Here is a 23,770-nt window from a genome sequence, read left to right as displayed (position 1 = left end):
CCTGCTCCTCCCTAAAATAAGAAAAGGACTTAAGTAGAAGGGATTATGGTCACAGGCTTCTCTCTTAGATAGTCTTGGCTTCAAACTTGGAAATACTGTGATGATCACCATATTTATCTGCTATGTGTTCTTGACTAATTCATATGATGTCTTTGAGCCTCAGTTTTTTCGTCTGGAAGGTGGGTAATATTATCCCACAGGATTCTTAGTATATTTAACATAATGTAGATAAAGTGCATACTTCAGTGGGTGACACATAATTAGAGCTCAACAATGGGAAGCCATTATCATGAAATTCTCTGCTAAGAATTGCCAGACAAACCAACCAAAGAATACTCTACATCATTAACATGAAAATGGAAAAACTGTGAAACATGTTATATCATGTAGTATTCTTTTGAATATTTGGATCTGACATTTCCAAGTATTCAGAGAAAGGGTTCTGCATTTAATCTTTACAGATTACAATCTTGGCTCTAACACTTTCTTAGTTCAGTGTTATAAAATCTTGGAAGGTCAGCTTCCTAAATCACACTAATTGAGCTGCCGCTTTCATGCATGGGAAAACTTTTAAAAGTTCTCATTATTTTACTTTCTTATACATGTTTAAAGCATAAATCAGAAAACAGATATGTCCCAAAAGGTATTACAACAATGGCAAATATTAAATGTTAATACATGGAGTTAAGATTAAGTTTTTTCCCTTTGCTCATTTGTTTCTTAAAGTCCACATATGAGTGAAATCATATGGTATTTCTTTTTCTCTGACTCATTTCACTTGGCATGATATTCCCTGGCTCTATTTCTGTCCTAGCAAATGGCAAGATTTCATTCTCTTTATGGCTGAATAATATTTCACTGTATGTATATATATATCACATCTTCTTTATCCATTCATCAAAAGAGAGAGAGAGACAAACAAACCAAGAAGTCAACTTATAACTATAGAGAACAGACTGACAGTTACCAGAGGGGAGGTGGGGGGGGATGAACGAAATAGGTGATGGGGATTAAAGAGTACACTTGTCGTGATGAGCACCAGGTGATGTATGGAAGTGTTGAATCACTATATTGACATCTGAAATTAATATAACATTGTATGTTAACTAACAGGAATTAAAATAAAAACAAAAGATTAAGATTAGTAAAATACTCAAAGCTCATCTACTGTCATGGATACTAGATCTCTGTATCTTAAGTGGCCCCCAGAGAGGCACATACCATGCCCACTCTGTCTCTTGACCTTACTTCTGCATGGTCTGGATAATGCTGCTATGCCTGGGGGTCAGATGGCCCAGTTTTTTAGGAATACAGAGACTTTGATAGCTAAGATAGAAATTTGGTATCAAAATATCTCAGACAAGATTGTTCTAACATATTAATAGTAACATTTTATGTAAGTTCACTGCTTTTGATTCATATAGACTTTATAAAACATAAGGAACAAAAAATTAAATTAATAAATTCATTTATTAATAATTTCACTTATTCATTAATGCACGTCCATATCAGTACAGATTAATACAGTTACAGTTAAAAGAGAAAAAGATATGTAGAAAATACTTGCACGATGATGTTATTTCACCAATCAACAATTTTTCAGGAATCATCTTATATTCTGAGGCTGTTCTTTTCAATCACAGTGAGTCTAAATCTCTTCCCTTCATCTTTTGGGTGTCAGGATTTGTCACTCTTCCCATAAACAAAATTGATTCTAAGAAAAGAAAAAAAAACAACTAGGAATTTCTGGAGAAAAAAGTTGACAATAATTAGTCTTTCAGAATATTTTAGCAGATCATTTAGTCTTTTTTTCTGTATAAGATAAATAGGTAATGTCTAACAGCAAAACCCTCTCCTTTGTCTAAAATACATAATTATATCATTATTATTCATTTTCTGTTAATTTATGAAGTAAATTAACATCGACAACAGCTTGTCATGGAAAATGCATTAGTCCTGTTTTTCATATAAGAAGGCAAAAATAAAGTGGCAGAGAGGTGTTCTTCTAAATATAGAGACTCAGGCAAACATAGTGTAATGAAATGGTGATGAACATGGTGAAGTTAAAATTTAAGGCATTAGCAGTCATCATTTTATGCCTGCTACATCAGCCCTTAGGGTTAAGAGTGCAACTTCTCAGATGTCCTCCTTCAGCTCTGAAGCAAAGCTTACTGCAAAAGACAATATTTTCTATTGCTAGTACTTTCAAATCCTCACTGAGGTGATTGTATACAGCAGAAATGTAAAAACCCGAATCCAGCCATTCTGTGTTTGCGAGTGAAAAGGAACTAAGAACTAGAGGACAAAACAGAAATAAAGGATGTGTCAAAATCCATTCACCTTTCTTTTCAACTAGGGTAAGAGAAGTGGCTTGAATGGATCAATGCCAAGTGTTGCCTTGACTTTTACGTTCTTTATGGATATATGTAATAAATGTGAATTTCAAAAGTGATCAAATAAATTTTACATAATTTAAAGCTAATGAAAATTATACTGCAATGTATTTGAAATAATTATTAGAGTCCTTTTTCATTAACTCTTTACTGTTCAGTCCAAAGACAGATATTCCTAGAAGAGCCAATAACATGGAAATAGACACAATCTCCAGCAAATTTTTTCTTTTTATGATTATAATCAATAATACTTTGCCTCAAAAACCCAAAATAACTCCAAGAAAAAGAAAACAAATTTTCCTGTTTTTCAGGTAGATAGGGACCCATAAATAACTTTCCCAGGACGTATATCGCATTTGGTCACAATAGAAATCGGTAATGACTGTTGTCTCTTTATAATTCTATGGCATTAAAATGCTTATTGGAATTGTTTGGGAAAAATTTTAAGTAAATTTTATGGAAACTAACCTCATAATTGAAGACAACAGTTTAAAATTTTAAACACTCAGAAGTGTAGGACATTATATAAAAGCCATTTGTCCCAGTCTTTTCAATCTATTTCTTTGACCAAGGAATACCAACCACATTTTGAATGGAGTCCTTATGCAGTCACCAATCTACTCTCCACTAAATTGGATGGATTAGTAAACTCTCCCTGGACATAACAGCATTGGATAGAGAGGCAGGCTGAAGCAGAAATCATTGTTTCCATTTTCCCTCTACATTCCCGCTTGTCAAAGAGGTGTCCTCCATATTTAACAAATATATGTGTATAACAACTCCATCAGATAGAAGCAACTTTTACTTCCTAATATTAAAATACACTAGCATAACCAAAGCCAATAGCCTAGAAGAAAGATTTCTTAATGGACATCCTGCAGTCTGCTGCTTCTTTCAACCCAAAACCATAAAGAGTTTTAAACACTATTTTTTTTATAATGTGTGGAGTACTGTCAGTTTCAGAATCATGACTCATTTTCTGAGAAATGGCACATTTCATATAGCATCTCTCATAATTTCTTTTGAAAGTCTCCAACACTGGCCTACCCCCTCAGCCTAAAAGGAGAAAAAATGTTCTTCATTTCCTTGGAAGTTCAGCTTAGTAAGAGCTTTGGGTAAATATACTGAAATATAAAACTAACGTGGTAGAAAAATACAAATAATGTTTGGATTTTGCCCAAGAGGACTGTTTGTCCGAAAGAAAATTTTAAATCTGATAAAAATTGATTATACTAAATCTAAAATCATTCATCCTCTTACTTCAGAAATCATCAATGACTATACTTTATGTAAAGCAGTAAGCTACTTAGTAGTTTACTATGCTATCCTAAGGCACCATTTTCATCAATCGCAATGATTTTCTCAGTTCATTTGTGAGAGAAAAATAAATAAATCACTGAATGTGTATCATCTTGAGATAATGGCTCATTCTACATTTTATATGGCAACAACTTACAGCCCTCGATAAATGAGTAGCCATTCATTTTAAACAATACTTTAAAGGAGTAACCCTAGTTTAGAAAGTCTCATTACAATAAAAATCATGAGACAGTACAAATTGTCATTAAGGTCTGATAGTTAAGCATTATCCCAGATAAATAAATAAATGGATTATTTTGGGATTAGAATTTTCACTGCTGTTTAACTGGTAGCAATTACATGGCCTTGGTCATCAACTTGGTAAATAGAGAGTCAAACAACATTATTCTAAATGCCATTATTTCCTAGTGCTTTGATGTCCAATGCAGCTTCATTTCTTTCTATTCTCCATACTCGAAAATTGCATACTAATTGTAAGAAATTAGAGTTATCCAAAGATTAAGGATGTATGGACCTAATGACACACCAGATTATCCTTTAACACTGACACATCCACAGCTGGAATTGAAGTTGTCTTAATGCAATCTCAGCAAATCTAAAACTATCTCATTGTTTTCAAGACGTAACTTTCAGAAGTGTCACTCAGCGTTGGTTTCATGGAGCCTAAAAAGAGAGACTGGTATATCCTTCAGGGGGCCAATAATATCAGTACCATTAGCGAATCTAACAGATTCAGATCTAAAATTAACTATGTCTCTTTTCCAAATAACTCAACTTATACAGAGAAACTTCTCCATTCTCCTTCTTTCCTTCATGTATTCTATCATTCCCCTTTATAGTTATTGATTTATTCATAATGAACGCTACATGCCAGGCATAGTGTTACAGGCTTCATATATTCTTTTATTTAACTCTAGGAGATGAGCATTAAAATTATGTTTAAATAGGAGGTGGAGAAAATATGGCTTAGGAAGTATCATTGACTTGTCTTGCAACCATTAGTTAACAGAGCTAGGACTTGAGCCCAGTCTGACACCCAGGTTCACACTGTCAGTCTCTAGGGATACTGATATTGTGCGTAGAGCACGTGGCCAAACACTCCACATGTTGCCTTTGTGTCAAATGCAGTCCAATCCACACCTACCTCTACCTTTTGTAGCTAACTGCATCATCTTTCACCAACTTCCCACACTGGAGATTTGTAATTATCTTTGACCTCTCTGTCCCACTCAGAGGCTATAGCTGGTCACTTATTCTTTTGGAATCTACCTCTGAGACCTTCACAACTGTGCAACTTCCAATTTCTGTTCCTCTTGTGGCATCACAGACAGTTGACTTCTGAGCCAAACAGGTCCTATTTCCACTCTGCCACTTTCCACCCGTATGAGCTTAGACAAACTATATAACCTCTCTCTGAGCTTTTGTGTTGTTATTGGTCAAATAGCTAACCTGTTGGAATGGTGTTAGCTTTAGAGATAGATATTTAAAATCACTAGCATATAATAATAGCTGTGTTGGCAGTTATTACTACTACTGCCCTATTTTAGGTCCCTGTCACCTCTTAAAATGCAATGCCTGTTATAAAAGACACTCTCACCAAATAGTCACTGAAAGAATAAATTGAGAAATGAAAATAGATTCAATACATTGAAAGGATAAATGATCTCAGATGTACAGATTACAAATAACAACTAGAACTAGGTCTGTTTGACTTAAGCAGTTCCCCCAAAGAATACTAGAAAAGATACCTGTTGGGTTATTCTTCACAATAAACAGAAATGGATGATTTGCTCTAAATTGGTTTTGAGCCAGACTCATGATCACAGGGATGTGCATGCCTATGAAATAGAGACAATAATTATTTAGATGTGCACATTAAAGGATGAGGAGAGAAAATATATCCATAATACTTTTTGTAGACAGGAAAAGTCATTTCATTTGAGGAGTTAACATGTAGAAAAATAACCATTTTCAAAATACAGAGAAATCTGGAGTAAATTTAAAAATCAAAGAGCAGAAGAACAAATATTGGATTATTCATGAAATTATTCTAACTTCACATTTATGCTCAATGAAGAAGAAAGTCAGATACTAGATTCAATTTAGTGAAAGCAGTTGAAAAATTTCTCCTTTTAAACAGTAATTTTCTGCTCCCTTTTTATTTACATTATATGCTTTATTCTTATAATTTTCAACTCTTAATTCCTATCCAGATATGTTTGTACTTCATTTCTATTCTTCAGGCTTGTGGTAATCACATCTGAGTTTAAATTTATTTATTTTTTTTAACTTTTCCAAAATTATTCTGTGGGCTCCGAGCTTTTAGGATTTGTGCTGTGAATGATTATGGGATTTTTATTATATGGTTAGAAGAAGAGATTTACTGCCTTAATAACTATTTACTATAATAATTTATGTCATGTGGCTCTATTGTAGCATTTGCCAACATTTAGAGTGGATGAACTTAATTGGTTGGGTTTCTTTTTCTTTTTAAATTAAATATTTCTACACTCAATTCAGATGTTTCCTTTACCAATAATGCAATGATTTTGTACAGCTTTTTCAGACTCATGGAAAATCATTTTAAAAATGCAACAGGAGTGATCAGAACTGAAAAATAATGGTAGAGAATGAAAAATAACGTATCCTCTATGCTCTTTGTTTGTGACTGGGGTATGCAAATTAAACTGACAAAAGATATATTAACAGAAGAAATGGTTTATTCTATATCCCCAGAGGAGCTTCACAGAAAAGAAGTAAATATCCCCCAAAATGTTAGGCTTTAGAGCTTATCTACCTTTTTAACAAAGGGTAGTAAATTGTGGAGACCTGACTGGACCAAAAAAGGGGCAATAAATTGTGGGAAAGTAAATATATAGGAAAAATTAATAGTATAAGAGGGTTATTTAGTAAGGTTTGTCATGCAGACTCATTTCAGTGCCAACTTTCATCTCTTGTGATAAAGGTTATTCTCCTTCTGATATGGGAGAGAGGAGGAGAGACACCTTCACAAGGGAAATTTATGCCCTGCTTTTAGGCAGATCGGGGGAAAGTAGAGAGCTCTTTTTTTCCCCCTGTACTGTTTCTCCATTTTCTTCAGCTTAAAACAACCCTTCAGACAAAGTGGCTTATTTGGGGGTGGCATATTCTGATTGCCTTCAGAATCAAGCATAACCTTAGTAATATAAAATGCATGGCCCTCTCCTACCTGCAATATCAGGGTTACGATGCCCAAATTACCGGTGAATATAGACTTATGTTTGAATTGATGAGAGGATACAAAAAATCATAGTCAGTGTCATTCCCATTCTCACTTGGGTGAACACTTGAGATTTTTTGTCCTTGAGCATCCACTGAGCAGACACCTGAAAGTCAAATACTCACACTGAAAACTATTCTGACCTGTCATACATCAGGGTCACTGCTGACCCCTTGATGATTGTTACACCCCCCTAGAGAACTCTAGACTTAAATTAGAGGTAGTGGGTGATAGTAGAAAGAGCTCTGAACCTGTAGTCAGAGAACCCGATCAGAGTATGACCACTTCATGTCGTAGGCCTCTTTCTTCACCAATATAATGAGAGAATTAGATGATGATCTATAAGGACTCTTACGTAAAAGCAGCTGGAAAACCTGTCTACATAGGCCAACAACTTCATCCAAAGCAACTTTTTTATTTCTCCAAGATTGAAGTAACCCATGCTCTCCAATCTATGTTCCTTGAGTACAGTAATGCCAAGTCGTTCGGGATATGACAGAATGGTAGCAGGAGTCCAGTGTGACCCACCTACATGCCAAAATCCATTGGCACTACATAGTATTACAAATTAACCTACAAATCAATAACACGGATATACATTTATAGAAATTTATCAATAAGATAGCTTAAGGGTGCATATCTTTTACACACTAACTAAAATTACGGAAGTCTGAAGAATTAAAATAGACGTATGGGACATTCATTAAAGTTGCTTTTGCATTTCTAATTAAATTTTCTCCAATTATTTTTTGAGGATTACTTGTATACACCATAGATGCTATTCAAAATGCCATTTATTCAAGGAAATCTATCATAAAGGAATGGTTCACAAATCACCTAAAGGCCTTGGAGAACACAGATTCTGATTAAGTAGGTCTGGACTTGCGCCTGAGCGTTGGCATTTCTAACAAGCTCCCAGGGGTGCTGCCGCTGCTCGTCTGTGCACTACCCGCGACTTGCAGTAGCAAGGACAGGCTGCAAGCCACCGCGGAGCCCTGATTCTCAACCTCGGATGTACATTGAAATCACTTAGGGAAATGTAAGAAAATGCTAGAGTCTGGATTTCACCTCCAGAGATACTAATTTATTTACTAATTTAATTTTGGGGGATACACTGGGCATAAGATTTCAAAAAGCTTTCCAGGTGATTCTAATGGGCAACTAACTTTGAGAGCCACAGGCGTATAATGACAAAAACCGTATTAGAGAAGTAGACCTACTTGGTGTAATAGAAGAAGGAAATTAATAACAATTACCTAAGAGTAAGTATTCTTGAACAATAATTTCATGTTTGAACAGAAAGTTCCCTCCACAGGTCCTATCTCTTGATCGGTAGGTAAAATGCAATTTACAAATAAATCAACTCCTAATTAAATCCCTTCCCTGGCCTTTTTTATTAAGCAGCAGCTGCAGAGAGGCAAAAATAGCTTATATAACCGATTTCTCTTTTCTTCCTACAGTGTACTGGACAGTAGGAAGGAAACAGGAGATCAGAGTCGTGCAGAAATGCCAACGCCCTAACGCTGTACATTTCCCCTAGTCTTTCCTCTTGGCTGGTTGTGAAACCATTTGTCCTACCAGTTGATGTTGCAGCTTCACTGCCATCTTCATTTATCTCAAAAAAAACGTGTTGCATGACTTGGGAAATAAACACTTCAGCTGAATCTGTTGGAAAACAGGAAAGCATATTTAAGGGTTAGAACTCAGAGCCATTACTTCTTAGGTCCATGTTAATTACATTTTCAGATGAACAAAGAAAAGGGAAAAAAACAAGAAAAACAAATTCTTCCCAAGTTAGTTAATTTGCTAGAGGTGGAAATTAGTTAAGCTCTTGCGGAAATGATACAGAGACCCCTAGAGAGAGATCAAGTTTAGCCCAGATACAAAGGCAAAGATAGAAGGGGATAAGCCTCATATCAGGTATCCCACTAAGTGCAATATTTGTACGGACAGAAGATTTTGCCCCCCTTCGCTATGGTCTACAGACAAGATGAAAAAGGCTTTATAGATTTGAATTAATCCCACCCTATGGATTCAACCTCAAAGCCGACTTGCCTTTCAAATTCTGTATTCAGTTTTGATCTGACTTTAAAATAAAATTTACTTTCTTTCAAGACTGGTGAGGCTATGAAAGTCTAAAGAGCTTTTGTGTCATCTGTTACAAAATCACTTCAGAGCTATGCTTTAAAACCTGTCAAATTTCTCAGTGTAAGATAGTGTCTTACAACATTCTGTTCCGGTGTGGATACAAGCTGAGAGAACATGCCTCTCTTCTCCCCTTGGTGGAACTGCTGTATGTGTGAAGCGTTTCTGATCTTGTGACCTGCAGGGATAGTCTCCTTGAGAAGGGGGAAGTGAAGCCGCGAGTTCAGAAGCCATCAGCCATTCCCGCTGTGTCAGGACCACTCAGATCTGACAGTGTGCCTCAAAGAGACAACGGAAACATGGTCATGGGTTCACTGGTGGCCAGAAAGTGGAGGAAAGATGATTGGCCTGGAAACTTGAAGAGAAAGGAGAAAAAGGAGCTTTGTTTCTCCTGGGAGAGAAAGCGGATGTGACCAGGCAGACTCCACCAAATCCACCAGATTTACAAGGATTCAGGAAGAAATTTCTTATAGTAGAGGGGAACCAGCTCTGGCAGCTCACAGAAAAGTAAAGCCCCTCAGGCAAGATAAAGAGAAGTCATGAAAGGGATATTTGCATAAAAAATGGCTTTCTAAAAATAAACTCCAAATTGCTTGTGATCACTCTGTCTGGGCCTCTGAATACCTCTTACCCTCATCTGCTACCCTCCTCTCCTCATCCAGTAGCTCCAGCTCAAGGTCAAGTATCAAGGCCTTAGCCCTAACTCTCCTTCTGCTTAAAACCCCTTTCCCCAGAACTTCCCTGACTGGCTCCTTTGTTCTTTAGGTCCCAACAAAAATATTACTTCCCAACCCAGTCTTCCTTTCCCACCCTAATTCTGCCTGTATTACCTAATCACCATTTATTCCATGGTGCTGTTTTAGTTAATTTACAGCATCTATTACCTCACCATTTAATTAGCTAATTGCTTACTAATTATTCATCAGCAGATGTAAACTTCACTAGAAGCAGAACTTTGTCCATTTTATGCATCCTTGCAAAACTGCCTGGCATGTAGTTGGCTTCCAATAAATATTTGTCAAATAAATCATGGATATGAATATGTTCAGTGACAGAAACAAATAAGATGGAGAAGAGGGGGCATGCACATCTTGAAATGCAAGAGAATGGTCTGTTACGAGATTAGGCAAGTAGGCATGTTCTTTCCCAAGGACTGCCTAGAGTAAGACAGGATTCACATATGGAGCCCAGAGTAGCTGACCTAGAGACCCATACCAAGCCAAGAGTGAAGAACAAAAAGCATATTGGGGTGCAGTGGAGAATTTCACCCAGTTTAGCCCTGATACCAGATCAACTGACTCCATGGCCATCAGACTGAGCCTCTGGTCTCATGTATCCTGTCTTACCACCAAGAGGTTCTGATCTTGGGAAAAGCTAATAGACTGGAATGAGGAGTCTGGACTCCAGAAAGTCACTGATTTCTTCAGGTTTGTAATAATTGTTCTCCGTTTCTATGAAAATTCCAAGCATGTCTCTGTCATATTAAGAGGACAAGAAACCTTCTATAGCTTTGCTAGAAGATGTCCAAGTAAATATTAATGTGCCATTGACCCACTTGTTTTTTTTTTAAATATCTACCATTTACTTAGTATCTGTTGTGTGCCAGATATGGAACAAGGTGACTTACATACACTCTTTCATTTATTTTCACCACTACAATTTATTATCTCATTTATCAAATGAGAAAGTGGAGGCTCAGAAAGCTTAAATATTTTACTGAAGGTAACACAAGAAGTAATGGCAGTGTGAAGTCAAATATTCATCTCCAAGTTTCCAAAAGTAACTGTCTGAAAACATTTCTTTCAAGCTTGTGAATTACATGAGTGTAAGATGGTAGCTCCTGTGCAAATATCCCACAGCACTGGTGTTGGACTGGTTCACAGTAGCTTTTAGAGAGTGTTTACTAAATAGGGGATAAGTAGGGATAGTAGGGAATTTACTGTTCTCCTAATGACCAGATGTAGTGCCAGTGATGGCCCTGGCTATTTTATTCCTGGCAGGAAGATAGAACCAAAGTAGTTAAAGCAACTCAAATAGACACCTCAGAAGAGAAAGAGCAGACAATGTTGGATGTTTGTTTTTCCCTGTTTAAAATTATTCTCTCACACAAATTCTCTTATAAAGCATTTTGGAGGTATTTTTGTGATAAATCTGCCTATAAAAGGAGATTTTATAGAAGTTACCGATTGCTGGGGATTTGTACAGTGAGTGGCTGTTTGAAATGTCTGATATATAGTGAGTGAGCTTCTGAAGGCCAGAAAGAAGGCTAACAGGAAGAGGTGCTTGAAAAATGGGTTGGTTGATTTTAGGTTGGCGAGATGGCTGTGTTCCAGGGCACACTTAGAGAGCGTACTGTTGCAGTATTTAACGTTGACTGCCTCATCCCTGATGCTGATGAAATTGTCAGAGAAGTCAGATCTCTCCATCAGTGTGAGAACAAGTAGCTAAATCATGTGTGAAGGTAATAATGAACATCTGTCACCAGTGTACCCCACCCACCTCCTCCACCAGGATAGCTCATTCATTCTATTCATTTACCCACATCATTGATGAGTGAATAAATTAATGACTACTTCTCCAAAGCCCAGATATTTTATATAGAAATACACAATATTTCCATGTAATGATACGAAACCCCATCAGACAGACAGGCTGTATTGTTGGACTCTTTTTAAAAATATATATAGAAAACAGAAGACTTAATTTAAAAGAGGATAAGAAACTTGGGACAACCTGGCCCTCTTTGTCCATTTTTTTCTCTTTAGTTAGTTATTTTTGAACTAGTGGGTACTGCCAAGACAAGAAAAAATAAAAGACTATCTTGGGCTTTGTTGTGTGAGCGAGCATCTCAGCCACGTGCAGCTTCCCAGGTGTGAGTTAGCATAAAACCTCCATCTCCTCAGATGTGTTGTTAGTCTCAAGCTCAATCTGCAAGCTGTGGCATTACAATTTCTAGACTGTGTTCATCACCCAGCAGCTTGTGGTTGCCTATTTCATGGGCTCCGATATTACCAAATTAACATTTGCAAATTGGTTTATAAGAGTTTTATTAGCTCCGTGTAGATGAGAGACTCAAAGTTGTAATTCCCATTATTCAGATAAGGAAATCCAAACAGGGCTGAAATAAAAGCCTGTATAATACTTTACCTACATAGTTTTATTACAAGCATGGTTAGAAGGCTTATCTAACATTCTAAAACGCTTTCTGACTTTCATTAAGGAAAATGACTTAAATGCAAAATAAAGTGCTTGTTTACAGACAGCTCAACATGACTATGACATTTAGTCACTGTGTGTATATGTATTTTCTGGGGCCGAATGCTCTTTCAGATCAGTCAGTTAACAGAGCTACTAAGAAAACATATTAACATAATAATATAAGAATTATTTATCACACTACCTGTTATTCCAGAAAGGTCACAGCCACTACTAAATATCTCAGTTATATTCAAAGAATACAAAGCTTCTTTGAAGTCTAATTTTTGTTCTACTTGAAATCTGTTAAAAAGAAAAATGAAGAGGAAAATTCTTGAAAACCTGTATACATTTGCTACCAAAATGTTTGCTACAAAATGGATGATTTGGAAGAGATTACAATGTGAAATCTTTTGTTTTCATTATCCCAATTACATTTCCTCATAATAATGCCATTTTCCCCCAGCACCATGGAGCAGTTCTGAAGTTGCTAATAACTTGCTTCCCAGATAAATGGTTGGTGGGAAGAGGGAAGAAAATACTATATATTTTTGAAGTTATAATTATCTAACAAAACAGGGTGAGGGTTCTAAACTTTCAATTGCTTGGCTCCTTCCCTAGAAAAGTAAAGTTTCCCTCCAGCAACTGTATAAACTCTGTTTTTCACAAAATCAAAGATGGTTCCTGGCGTACATCCAAAATACTGTGGAAGAGAGGAAGAGGAGCCAACAACCCTTGGAGAAGATTGTTGGCTACTGAAGCACAGAGAGACATTAATAATCTATTATCCTTCCATTGTCACAGCTGATGTGACTTCTTTCAATTTACAACACACCTAGTATCTTCCCAATAGGTCCCATAAGAGGGGTGAAAGATAGAAAGGGAACGAAATTTCTTTAAATAAAATAAAAGATAAAAATTTTAGGAGGGAAAAAAAGTTGCTGGCCACTACTTCCTATGCAGGCCCTTAAGTTAGGACTCTAGCTTCCACTCAAATCTTCAAACCTCAATTTATCTGACTTGAAGACTCTAACCAGAGAATCTCAAAGAGTCTCACAGGCTGATCTATGACACCAAGTTAACGGAACACTGAATCTGTCGACCATTTCACTAAAAAGGAAGAAAAAAGAAAAGCTAGTACTTATTGACTTTATAGACGCCAGAAGCATCAATGTGCATTTTAAAACCAGGTTGGAAACTTCACGAAAGAAAAGAACGGGGAGTTCTGTAAATTTCTTCCATCAGTGAAATTCCCGGACAAGTCCTGCCTAAGGAACTCAGTCTGTGAACTGATGGGCACCTGCCCCTGTGCTCTCCAGACAAAGCTGGTCAAGGACAGGATCCTTGCTTAGCTAATAGCTAGGCCCATACCCAGGGCTGGAAATTAGCTTGAGCAATCAGTCCAATTAGATCACTGTTGTAGTTGCCAAATACCGAACAAGCTTTTTAATTGTAATTCTTCAAAAAAAATGAACATGCTATGGCAGAAATTTACTGGGCCTGAATTATATCTTGGTAAAATATTATGTACTTTCAGAAAATATTAACTTATTCAGAGCCCCAAGGATGGACACAACATGGGCCTTAAAATCTACTGATAAAGAAAACAGCTTGCTTTATGCCACTGTTTTCAACTTCTTTCTTTTCACTTCCAGCTAAGAAAGATAATTCAGGCTGATGGTTTTGAAATCTTTCCATTTTTTTTTCCTGTTTTTATTACCACACTCTTTTTAACAACTAAATGGAGTGTAGGCATCTAGAAGGTGGAAAATAAATGTTCTCGTTCACCTAAAAATTGGCTATTTTTAGCATAATAGTTTTAGGATAATGACAAGAATACTGCAAGACTTATTACAACTTTTAATAATGCCCAATTATCAGGGGAGAGTCAATTAAGCTACAGTCCTGCTCCTAATATAGTCCAGTGAAACCTACAGCAATAGAAACTCATTCAACCATTTAATAAAAGTATAATCTACAGCCAATTTCTAATTATCCGTAATTACTGGAGTCATGAATAGCCAGGTGTGAAGTAGTACTTCCATGTGTTAGACACTTAATACAGATTATAGTTTTCAATCTTCACAAAAACCCAAGGAAGTTAGCATTATTCCCATTAATTAAGAAAGTGGAGGATTGAGGAGGCTGATTTCCAGGCTCAAGTTCAGGATAAGAGACAAAGCTGGGATTCAAATTCAGGTTCATTTCAAGTCAAAGTTAACATGCTAACCCACATTGCCTTCTAATCAAAATATAATTTGAAATCATAATCTCAATCAATATATGTACAGTGTTAATTATGTGCCTCTTCCCAATTCTGTGAGTCTTAATATTTATTTTAGATGTGGTTCATTTCCCCTTTCCCTTTACCCTCATCTAAAGTTGTCTAAAGAATATATCTAAAGATAAAGGAATAAGCAGCAAAAAGACTGAATAGACAATTAACAATTAAGTAATCATAAAATGAGTGTTTTAGCATATGTAAACAGTATCTATTAACAGTTTACTGTCATACAGAATCACCGTATGGGGCTTAACACAGGTAACGTGCAGAAAATGAAGAAAACAATTTAGAATCTCCATTTTAAGATGCAGCCACTCCTGGTCTGCAGGCCCTTTTGTGGATTTGTGTTGCCCAATCCTTCCCCTTTATACCCAGGACTTTTGTTTATTGACAAGAAGTCTTGGATGGGTCTCCCTTGGGGTCCCTATCCGTAATACTTAGAATCGCGGTTTTGGTTCAGTGGGCTTAAGTCATCCTTGGAACGTTCAGGTTTAGAGCCAACGAGACCAAATCTTAGGTCTGCCCATGAGGGTAAAAATGTAACACAATCCTGGACAATGGTGGACCTAGACTATTATATGAGTACGTGGTAGTTTTTGGTCACTTTCTGACCAATTACCTCGAGTGTGTTTGTGTGTATGTATCTATGTGTCTGTATCTGAACGTGTCTATGTATGAAAAACTCAGCCTCAAGGGCTGCACTAAAAATGCTTTCTGTCCCATACGAAACATATCTGGACACTGTCTCATGTAAACTCGACTCTGAGTTGTATCAGTATCCAATAGGTTAAAGTAAGTGAACACTTTGTAATCACTACTGCAGCTGGTCATGACATTTCTATTCTCATACCCAGCTTCATTTACCCTGAGATCACTTTCTCTCACCCATACACAGTTCACATTCTCTTGTTTAGAGATCCAAAGCTGGCCAAACCTGGGATTGAGTTCTAGCCCAGTAAGAACATACTTCATGTCCTATGGAAGGTGTTATCTCTTTTCCAAAGTCTCTTCGGCACCGCTGCTCCACATTTCTTGCTGCCTAGTGTGTCACTGACACTCACTCTGTTCTGTGCTCCCTCTCCTGCTTGCCTGCACTACCCCCGTTTTCTGACTTTTGCACTGTTGGCTCTGCCATGTGTTAGCTGTGGAACCACGGGCAAGGTATTTACCTGTCTGTACCCCATCCGTAATGTGTATACAGAAACTGATCTCTGTTAAAGACATTTGGGGGGTTAAATGAGATATGGTAAAGTGGTGCAGCATCCAGGACAGTGTTGGCACTGTAACTATTTGTTATTATTCTCAGTCAGTTTGAACATGTATTGAACATCTCTTCTCAGTCAGTTTGAATACCTGTCTGTACCCCATCCGTACAGATATGGTAAAGTGGTGCAGCATCCAGGACAGTGTTGGCACTGTAAGAGATGTTCAATACATGTTCAAACTGACTGAGAATAATAACAAATAGTAATAGATAATATCGAGTATTAAAAATGTTATAAACAGTACTTCGTGTAACCCTCACAGTAACTCTATGAGGCACATATTATCACTGTCCCATTTAACAATTTAAAAAAATCTTAGGGGGCGCCTGGGTGGCACAGCAGTTAAGCGTCTGCCTTCAGCTCAGGGCGTGATCCTGGCGTTACGGGATCGAGCCCCACACCAGGCTCCTCCGCTATGAGCCTGCTTCTTCCTCTCCCACTCCCCCTGCTTGTGTTCCCTCTCTCGCTGGCTGTCTCTATCTCTGTCGAATAAATAAATAAAATCTTAAAAAAAAAATCTTAGGTAAGTTATTTAAAGTTATACAGTAAAAAGGTGGCAAAGCTCTTGGTCTTCAATATTATGCTCTATTTTCCATGATCTTGTTTCAACAGTTGTTAAAGATACTGTGAGATGCCACATCAGTCAATATTTTTAGAAAATGATACCTCCCAGAAAGACTATGGCTATTGTTTAGTTATTACTATACTTTTGAATAGAACTGTAGTATTTAACAAATTTAAAGACCCAGACCACTGAAAATTCATTGACCACTACGAGGCCTCTCCCAAGGAAAATACATATAAGATCTTACATATATCAACTTGCTAATAGTTTCAAGGGCTTTAAGGACTCTCTGGAGTCTACCACAGAACTCTCTAGAAGTCGAAGGTGCCCAGCTAAGGACTGCCGCAAAAGAATATGAAATCACAGTCTTCTCATTTTCCTAGTAAGTCAAATTTAGAACCTCCAAACAATCTATTTTTTTTGTAACCCGTATCTCGTTAGTCAATACTCCAATAAATGTCTTTCTATTTCACCAATTCCTTACTATTCCCAGTGAGCCTGTTCCCTTTAAACACTCCCTACTTTGTGCCAGATTTCTGCAGTGGTTTTTTAACTGATCTTTTGGGCTTCAGTCTTTCCCACGTCTTGAACATCACAACTCTTCAGATTAGAGCAACAAACGTTCAGTGAACAACTACCATTTTTCAGATTCATGCTTTGTGCTGGGGTCACAGAAAGGAAATATGCTTAGCCCTGACCTCAAGAAGTTTATTTTCCATTGAGGAAGAGTAAATAATAATGTTAATTAACTGTTATGCAGAAATAAACAGGAGGTGCAAGGAGAAGTTTTCCCAGCAGGGAAAAGGGAAGCTTTTCTTTTTTTAAAAGATTTTTTATTTATGCATTTGTAAGAGAGAGAGCGAGAGAGAGTGAGAGTGAGAGCACAAGCAGCGGGGAGGGGTGAGTCAGAAGGAGAGGGAGAAGCAGACTTCCTGCTGAGCAGGGAGCCGAACTCAAACTCGGAGCTTTTTCCCAGGACCCTAGGATCATGACCTGAGCCGAAGGCAGCTGCTTAACCGACTGAGCCACACAGGCACCCCAGGTGTTGTGTTATCTTGAATGGAAAGATCAGAAAAGCTTTCTAAAACCCAAATTTGGTTTTAAGGACCAAGAGAAGTTATCTGGAAACATGGGGATGGTGGTAGGAAGTGAGGAAAGGGTTCAGACAAGTTACCCATCATGAACAGAGGCATTGTGACTACCAAATTTATCTCTCCAAAACATTGCCTTTATCATTCCACTATCCTCCTTGGAAATTTTCAGCAATTCACCTTTCTATATGGGACTTCACCCTCTAGATTCCTTTAAAGCCCAGTTCAAGTTCTTCCTTTCCCATAAAGCCTTTGTTTACAATTCCAGTTTCTGGTGCTCCCTGTCCTCTCTGTTTTTTTCACGAAACTTCTAGTGCTTACTGATTGTAACTTTCTTTTAATATTTACTGTCTACTGCTGTATATTGTTAATAAATTTCTTGTGCAAATCTTGCAGTACTCCATCCAGGTGGTAACCATCTTATCAGTAGGGCGCATGTCTATCACTATGCATCTGTTTCAGTTCCTTGTCCATAGTGGGATCCCAATCGATCTGTGCTTTTGAATGGGAGATAAAATTTCTAGGAAGTAGCAAACCAATAAGAGCATAAAGCTGTAAGACAGTAGACATGAAACTAATTCTGTCTCCCAACACTTAGTTGAATGTTGATCAATTCACTTTTTGAGTGACTCAGTTTCCTTCTCTGTGAAATGCAAGATGTAACCAAGTCAGACTGTAGAACCACAACATCTCGTATTAAAATACTTTAAATGAAATGCTTTACAAAGTTAAAATGGTATATGAATGAAAGTTACTTCTATATTTATCTTATTAGCATGTGTTAAATAACCACTTCTGCCCATACACATAATCATAAAAACATGTTCTCAGAGAGTTTCTTATATAGAGAAGATATGATATATAGAAAGTGTGTGTCAGACTCTTCAACCTGAAGAATTTTGACACTAGATGTTTGTAGGATCCCATATTACATTTACACAAAGTAACATGGTTATTTTAGCTACGGGTAATGCCCATGTTATAAATAATAAACACTAGAAAGCACTCTAGTATTTTTAGACTATATCTTATTGGTCTTGATTCTAAACTAGTCCTACATCAAAGGGAAAGAAGAAATGTTTCTTAAACAGTCACCATAATCTAAATAGTCACTCACATGTTCCTTCCTAGTGTTACTAATATAGAAGCATTCTTACGATTAATTTTTCTCTCTTTGGCATGCACTAAATTTTGCTACCAAAGAGGCTTTTATTTTGTTTTACAGTAACAGAATTTAGTATAGCTGGTGTTACAGAATGAATTGTGCCCCTTGCTCCCCAAATTCATATGTTAAATCCCTATCTCTCAGTACCTCATAATGTGACCTTATTTGGAAATAGGGTCATTGCCGATGTAATTAGTTAGGCCAAGGTCATACTGGAATAGAGAGGGCCCTTAAACCAATATGATTGGTGTCCTCATAAGAAAGGAGAACGCTGTGTGAAGAGATGGTCGCATGACAACAGAGGCAAAGACTGAAGCGGTGCGTCCACGAGCAGAGGAACACCAAAGATGATGGGTCACCACCAGAAAGCTGAGGAGAGGCAAGGAAAGATTCCACACAGGTCGGAGAGAATGGCCCTGCTGACACCTCGCTTTTGGACTTCTAGCCTCCAGCATTGTGAGAACGAATCTCTGTTGTTTTAAGCCCTAGGAAACTAACACAGCTGATTAAACTGTTTGGTTTTACCAAAATCTTTAGTTATCATTTTGAAAGCCTAATGCATTTACCCAGATATGAGAGAACCACAGTATTGAGTAATAAAACCGAAAATTGTCAGTCCACTCCAAAGTATTTACTCAGCCTGTATAGTTTTCCTTCTATGTATTGAACAAAGATTTTATTTTTTTTTATTATTTTTTTAAATGATTTTTATTATATTATGTTAGTCACCATACAGTACATCCCCGGTTTCCGATATAAATGAACTAAGATTTTAAATGGGTATTTTTCTGTTGTAAGGAAATTATTTGTTTAGGGGGAAATGTACTTCGGAATTTTCAATCCATGATCTTACTGTTCCGGAAACTGAATTCAATAAATGTGTCCTGGTGGACTAAAATTGCTTGTGAACTTAACACATAAGCAAATCATTCTTTTAATAAATTTGAAGGCTCATCCTCTTGTGAAAAGTGAATACATTTTAAATGTAATATTGTGTTAATGTGATTGAATAATTGATAACAAAATTTTCAGTCTTGTGAATTTAAAAATCTCATTTTTATTTCTCTAGAGAGGTTTCCAAGAAAATGGTTGATGTCTTATCTTTCGTTATGTTGCGTGTATGGGAAAGTTTCATCAGGATCCTCACAGGGGGTAAAGTAAAATGTAACCGGGAAGTTGAATTCTGATTTTTAGGTATCTAAAATTAGGTAAAGGGAAACAACATAGAATTGTTTTCTTTGGAAATATTTATGTAATTTAATTCAACAGTATTCATTTAGCACATACAATGTGCCATAAAATGTCCTAGGGATTATGGAAACCAAAATGAAGAAGACATAACCCCCTGTTCCAGAGCTCACATCTTAGTAGGATGGACAAAAATGTGATCAAGAGATGGAAATGTAATGTAATAAGAGCCATAATGTAAATCTGTATAAAGTGTTCTAGAACTAAAGATAAGGAATGGTTGATTCTGAGTATGTTGGGGAAAAGTACACTGGCAAGTTAATTGCGAGGGGACTTGAAGGGTGAATGAGAGTTTACTGGTTAGACACCACAGAGAAGGAAGGGCCTGCCAGACAGAGGGGATAAGCAGGAGCGAGACTGAGAAGTCAGCGAAGACTTTCTACTTTGGGATTGGCTGGGCAGTGATCTTAAAGATTTTTTTTAATGAATTTATTTATTTATTTATTTATTTTGAGTGAGAGAGAGAGTGAACGAGAGGAGAGCATGAGCAGAAGGGAGGGGCAGAGGGAGAAGCAGACTCTCCGCTGAGCAGGGAGCCAGAACGTGGGACTCGGTTCCAGGTCCCTGGGATCATGACCTGAGCTGAAGGCAGACACTTAACCGACTGATCCACCCAGGCTCCCTGGGCAGTGATCTTAGCAGAGAAAGAAAAATAGCCATTACTTTTGAAAGAAAAATAGCCATCACTTTTTTAGCACCTTCTATTTGGTAGATTTTGTGCTATGAATATAAGTGTGTAATGAAGTACCGTAATTGAAATGGCCACCAAACTTTAAAAAAATCTTTGGTGCCTGGAATTTGTTTGAGAAAAGGGAGTACAACTGCCAATTAATATTTCTATTTTCTTTCTTTTTTTTTTTTTAAAGATTTTATTTATTCGACAGAGATAGAGACAGCCAGCAAGAGAGGGAACACAAGCAGGGGGAGTGGGAGAGGAAGAAGCAGGCTCATAGCGGAAGAGCCTGAAGTGGGGCTCGGTCCCATAACGCCGGGATCATGCCCTGAGCCAAAAGCAGACGCTTAACCGCTGTGCCACCCAGGCGCCCCAATATTTCTATTTTCATATCACCAAGATTCAAATTCACCTTTAAGACAGTGTTCATTTGTTTGGGAAAAGCAACACAATGAATTTTTCATTATGCAAATGGAACCAGTGGGATGGAGATAATGAAGTTTGAAATGATGAGGGTATAATCTATTCTAGATGATATGAAACTGTTTCTACTGAGGGTCAAAATCTGCTGCTATAGATTCTTATCATGACTGGGAATATGGCCTTAAGGGCCATGGGAGAAAAACGTGTGTTACCTTCTTTCTGTGCTGGGAAAAGTTGGAGGACTCTGGATGCTGGGTAGGAAGGAGACAGAAAAGACTTTGGGTGACGGTGGGTTCTGGCACCAGGACAGCAACGGACAGGAGAAGACTCCCTGGTTTCAAGAAATGGCCTAAACTCCAGGAACACTCATCCCTGGCACATGGTTTTTAAGTGACTTTCCACCTTATAGGCTCCTTTTATTAACATAAAGCTTTCAGTAAAATTTGGTTTAACACTGGAGTTGTTCTTACTCCTGTTAGCTTGCCAAGGGCTACCTCAACAAATTACCGCAAACTAGGTGGCTTAAAAAACAGAAATTTATTGTCTCACAGTTGCAGATGCTAGAGGTCTAAAAATTAAGATGTGGGTAGCATTGGTTCTTCTGAGGACTAAGAGGTGCATTCCAGGGGTGCCTGGGTGGCACAGCGGTTAAGCGTCTGCCTTCGGCTCAGGGCGTGATCCCGGCGTTATGGGATCGAACCCCACATCAGACTCTTCTGCTTTGAGCCTGCTTCTTCCTCTCCCACTCCCCCTGCTTGTGTTCCCTCTCTCGCTGGCTGTCTCTCTCTCTGTTGAATAAATAAATAAAATCTTAAAAAAAAAAAAAAAGAGGTGCATTCCAGGCCCCTCTCCTTGGCTTGTAGATGGCCATGTTCTCCCTCTGTCTCTTCACTTAGTCTTTCTGCTGTGTCTATCTCTGTATCCAACTTTCTGCTATGTATAAGGACTCCAGCTGTGCTGGGTAAGGGCCCACCCTAATGCCTTCACTTCAATTTGATTACCTCTGTAAAGACTCTGTCTCCAGAAAAGGTCACATTTTGGGGTAGTGAGGGGTTAGGACTTCAACATATGAATCAGGAGGGACAGAATTCAACCCATAACTGTTTTTCTTGGAGGAATTAAAAGAGAAGTCTGTGTCCAAACTGTGAGAGAAGTTGTGTGAGAAGTGTGGTGTGGCCAGAGTTTGGAGAAGCTGATAAGACCAAACAGTTTGGAAAAGCTGTCCAGACTGCAGAAGCCTGGATGGATCTGAGGGCTGCGCTGCATTCTTGCAGGGATTCCTAAAATGTTGGAGAAGGGAGTTCTGGCAAAAGTCTGTATTTCCTGTTGCCAGTTGAGTTTGGGACTTCTGCAATATTATCTAGGCACTGGTTAACTGGGCCGATGATGCCAGGGCTACCTTGGCTACAAGTATCACTATTCCAATATTATACTAATAAACCATAACTCAGGACAGTCAAGTGACTCTCCTAAGACCCCACTGACAATACATGGCACGAACAATTTTCAAACTCAGTGTTTTTGACCCCAAATAGTGATCTTTCCAAAAGAAAAAGAGAGAAATTTTGAAAATAAACTATCAATCCCCAAATTGATATTTCTGTTATTAGAAGATAAACTATCTGTTACATCATTTTATCTCCAATGTTCCACATGTAGTAGGAGAAAAAAAAAAAAAGAAAGAAAGAAAGAAAAAGAAAAATACTTTTTAAAAGACTGAAAAACATCCAGGTAGAGATATACAGATGCTGGGAAATTGGGAGAGAGTTTGGGGCAGAGATTCAGATTTTAGAGACATGAAGAACAAGGGACAAATAAAAGAGAGTAAGAAGAAGAAAATTTTGAAGATGAAATTCTAGTAAACATTAGTTGGGAACAGAAAGAAAAAAAAATGTAAGTCAGGGAGCAGGAAAATTTTACAGAGGAGAGAAAAATAAACAGAAGCGAGTAGTGCTCCAGGGGTTAAAGAATGCAAGATTTTCAAGAGGGGGATGGTCAATAGTATTAGAATCAGGAACCTAGAGTTAGGGTGAGAAAGGCATAGGATACCTCATTCTCCAGGATATCAAGGAAGGTAAAAGAAAAGAAGATCTTCAAAGATGTATACAAATTTTGAGGTGAAGGGTAGAGGCAGGTTTGCTTAATGATGTGTGTTCTTTAAGGAACAGGAAGTTGAGACACATGTTGAGAGTAAGAGAAATCCACTGAAAGTAGCACTTAGGGAATAGAAGTCAAGTTTCTGTGTGGTGTGTGTGAGTATTCAAAAAGAAAGTTGAAGAAAAATGAGTCCCCACCTCCAGCCTCAGTGAGGCCAGAAGGGACTGCTTTCTGGTTTTTGCTTAGGAAACTCAATAGCTGGGGAACAGGAGTGGCTTTATGAGTAGACTGGGAGTTGAGGACGATTAGGGAGAACTTAAAGCAAGATGAAGACCAAGTAACAAAAAGCATTAAAGATACTTAGTGGGAATATGATTGAAATGACTGACTAGATCCCAGCTAAGTGGAAAAGGAAGAAAAAACCAAGGGATTTAAGTGACAAAAGGGCTGGAAGAGGGGTGTACAAACCACACAGGCTTTCATGAGTTTGCAGGAAAATTTAGAAATGAAAAAGAATATCATCAATTAAACATCTGCTTCTTTAAAAAAGTTGAGGCAGAGTGTGAATTGAGTTACATGGGCACAACTTACTCTGAAGTTTCTCCTGTCTGCCAGAAGTATGATATTAAGAAATTAATGTCTACGAT

At 37.6% G+C, this 23,770-nt stretch overlaps 1 protein-coding gene across 1 annotated transcript in view; it reads right to left on the bottom strand.

The window, feature by feature from the left end:
- Positions 1 to 1,462: 1,462 nt before the first annotated feature.
- The window catches only part of SERPINI2 (serpin family I member 2), a 52,568-nt gene continuing 30,260 nt past the window's right edge, over positions 1,463 to 23,770 (bottom strand). Inside the window, exons 7-10 of the mRNA XM_008710322.2 lie at positions 12,518 to 12,615; positions 8,551 to 8,637; positions 5,462 to 5,551; positions 1,463 to 1,714 (exon numbers count right to left, since the gene is read on the bottom strand). Coding sequence (XP_008708544.1) covers positions 1,638 to 1,714; positions 5,462 to 5,551; positions 8,551 to 8,637; positions 12,518 to 12,615 — 352 coding nt within the window. The 3' untranslated portion in view covers positions 1,463 to 1,637. The remainder of the gene's footprint in view (positions 1,715 to 5,461; positions 5,552 to 8,550; positions 8,638 to 12,517; positions 12,616 to 23,770) is intronic.

Source organism: Ursus maritimus, unplaced genomic scaffold (assembly GCF_017311325.1).
Source record: "Ursus maritimus isolate PB19 unplaced genomic scaffold, ASM1731132v1 scaffold_4, whole genome shotgun sequence".
In the NCBI taxonomy this organism is placed as follows: domain Eukaryota; kingdom Metazoa; phylum Chordata; class Mammalia; order Carnivora; family Ursidae; genus Ursus; species Ursus maritimus.
This window is presented reverse-complemented; position numbering and strand designations above follow the sequence as displayed.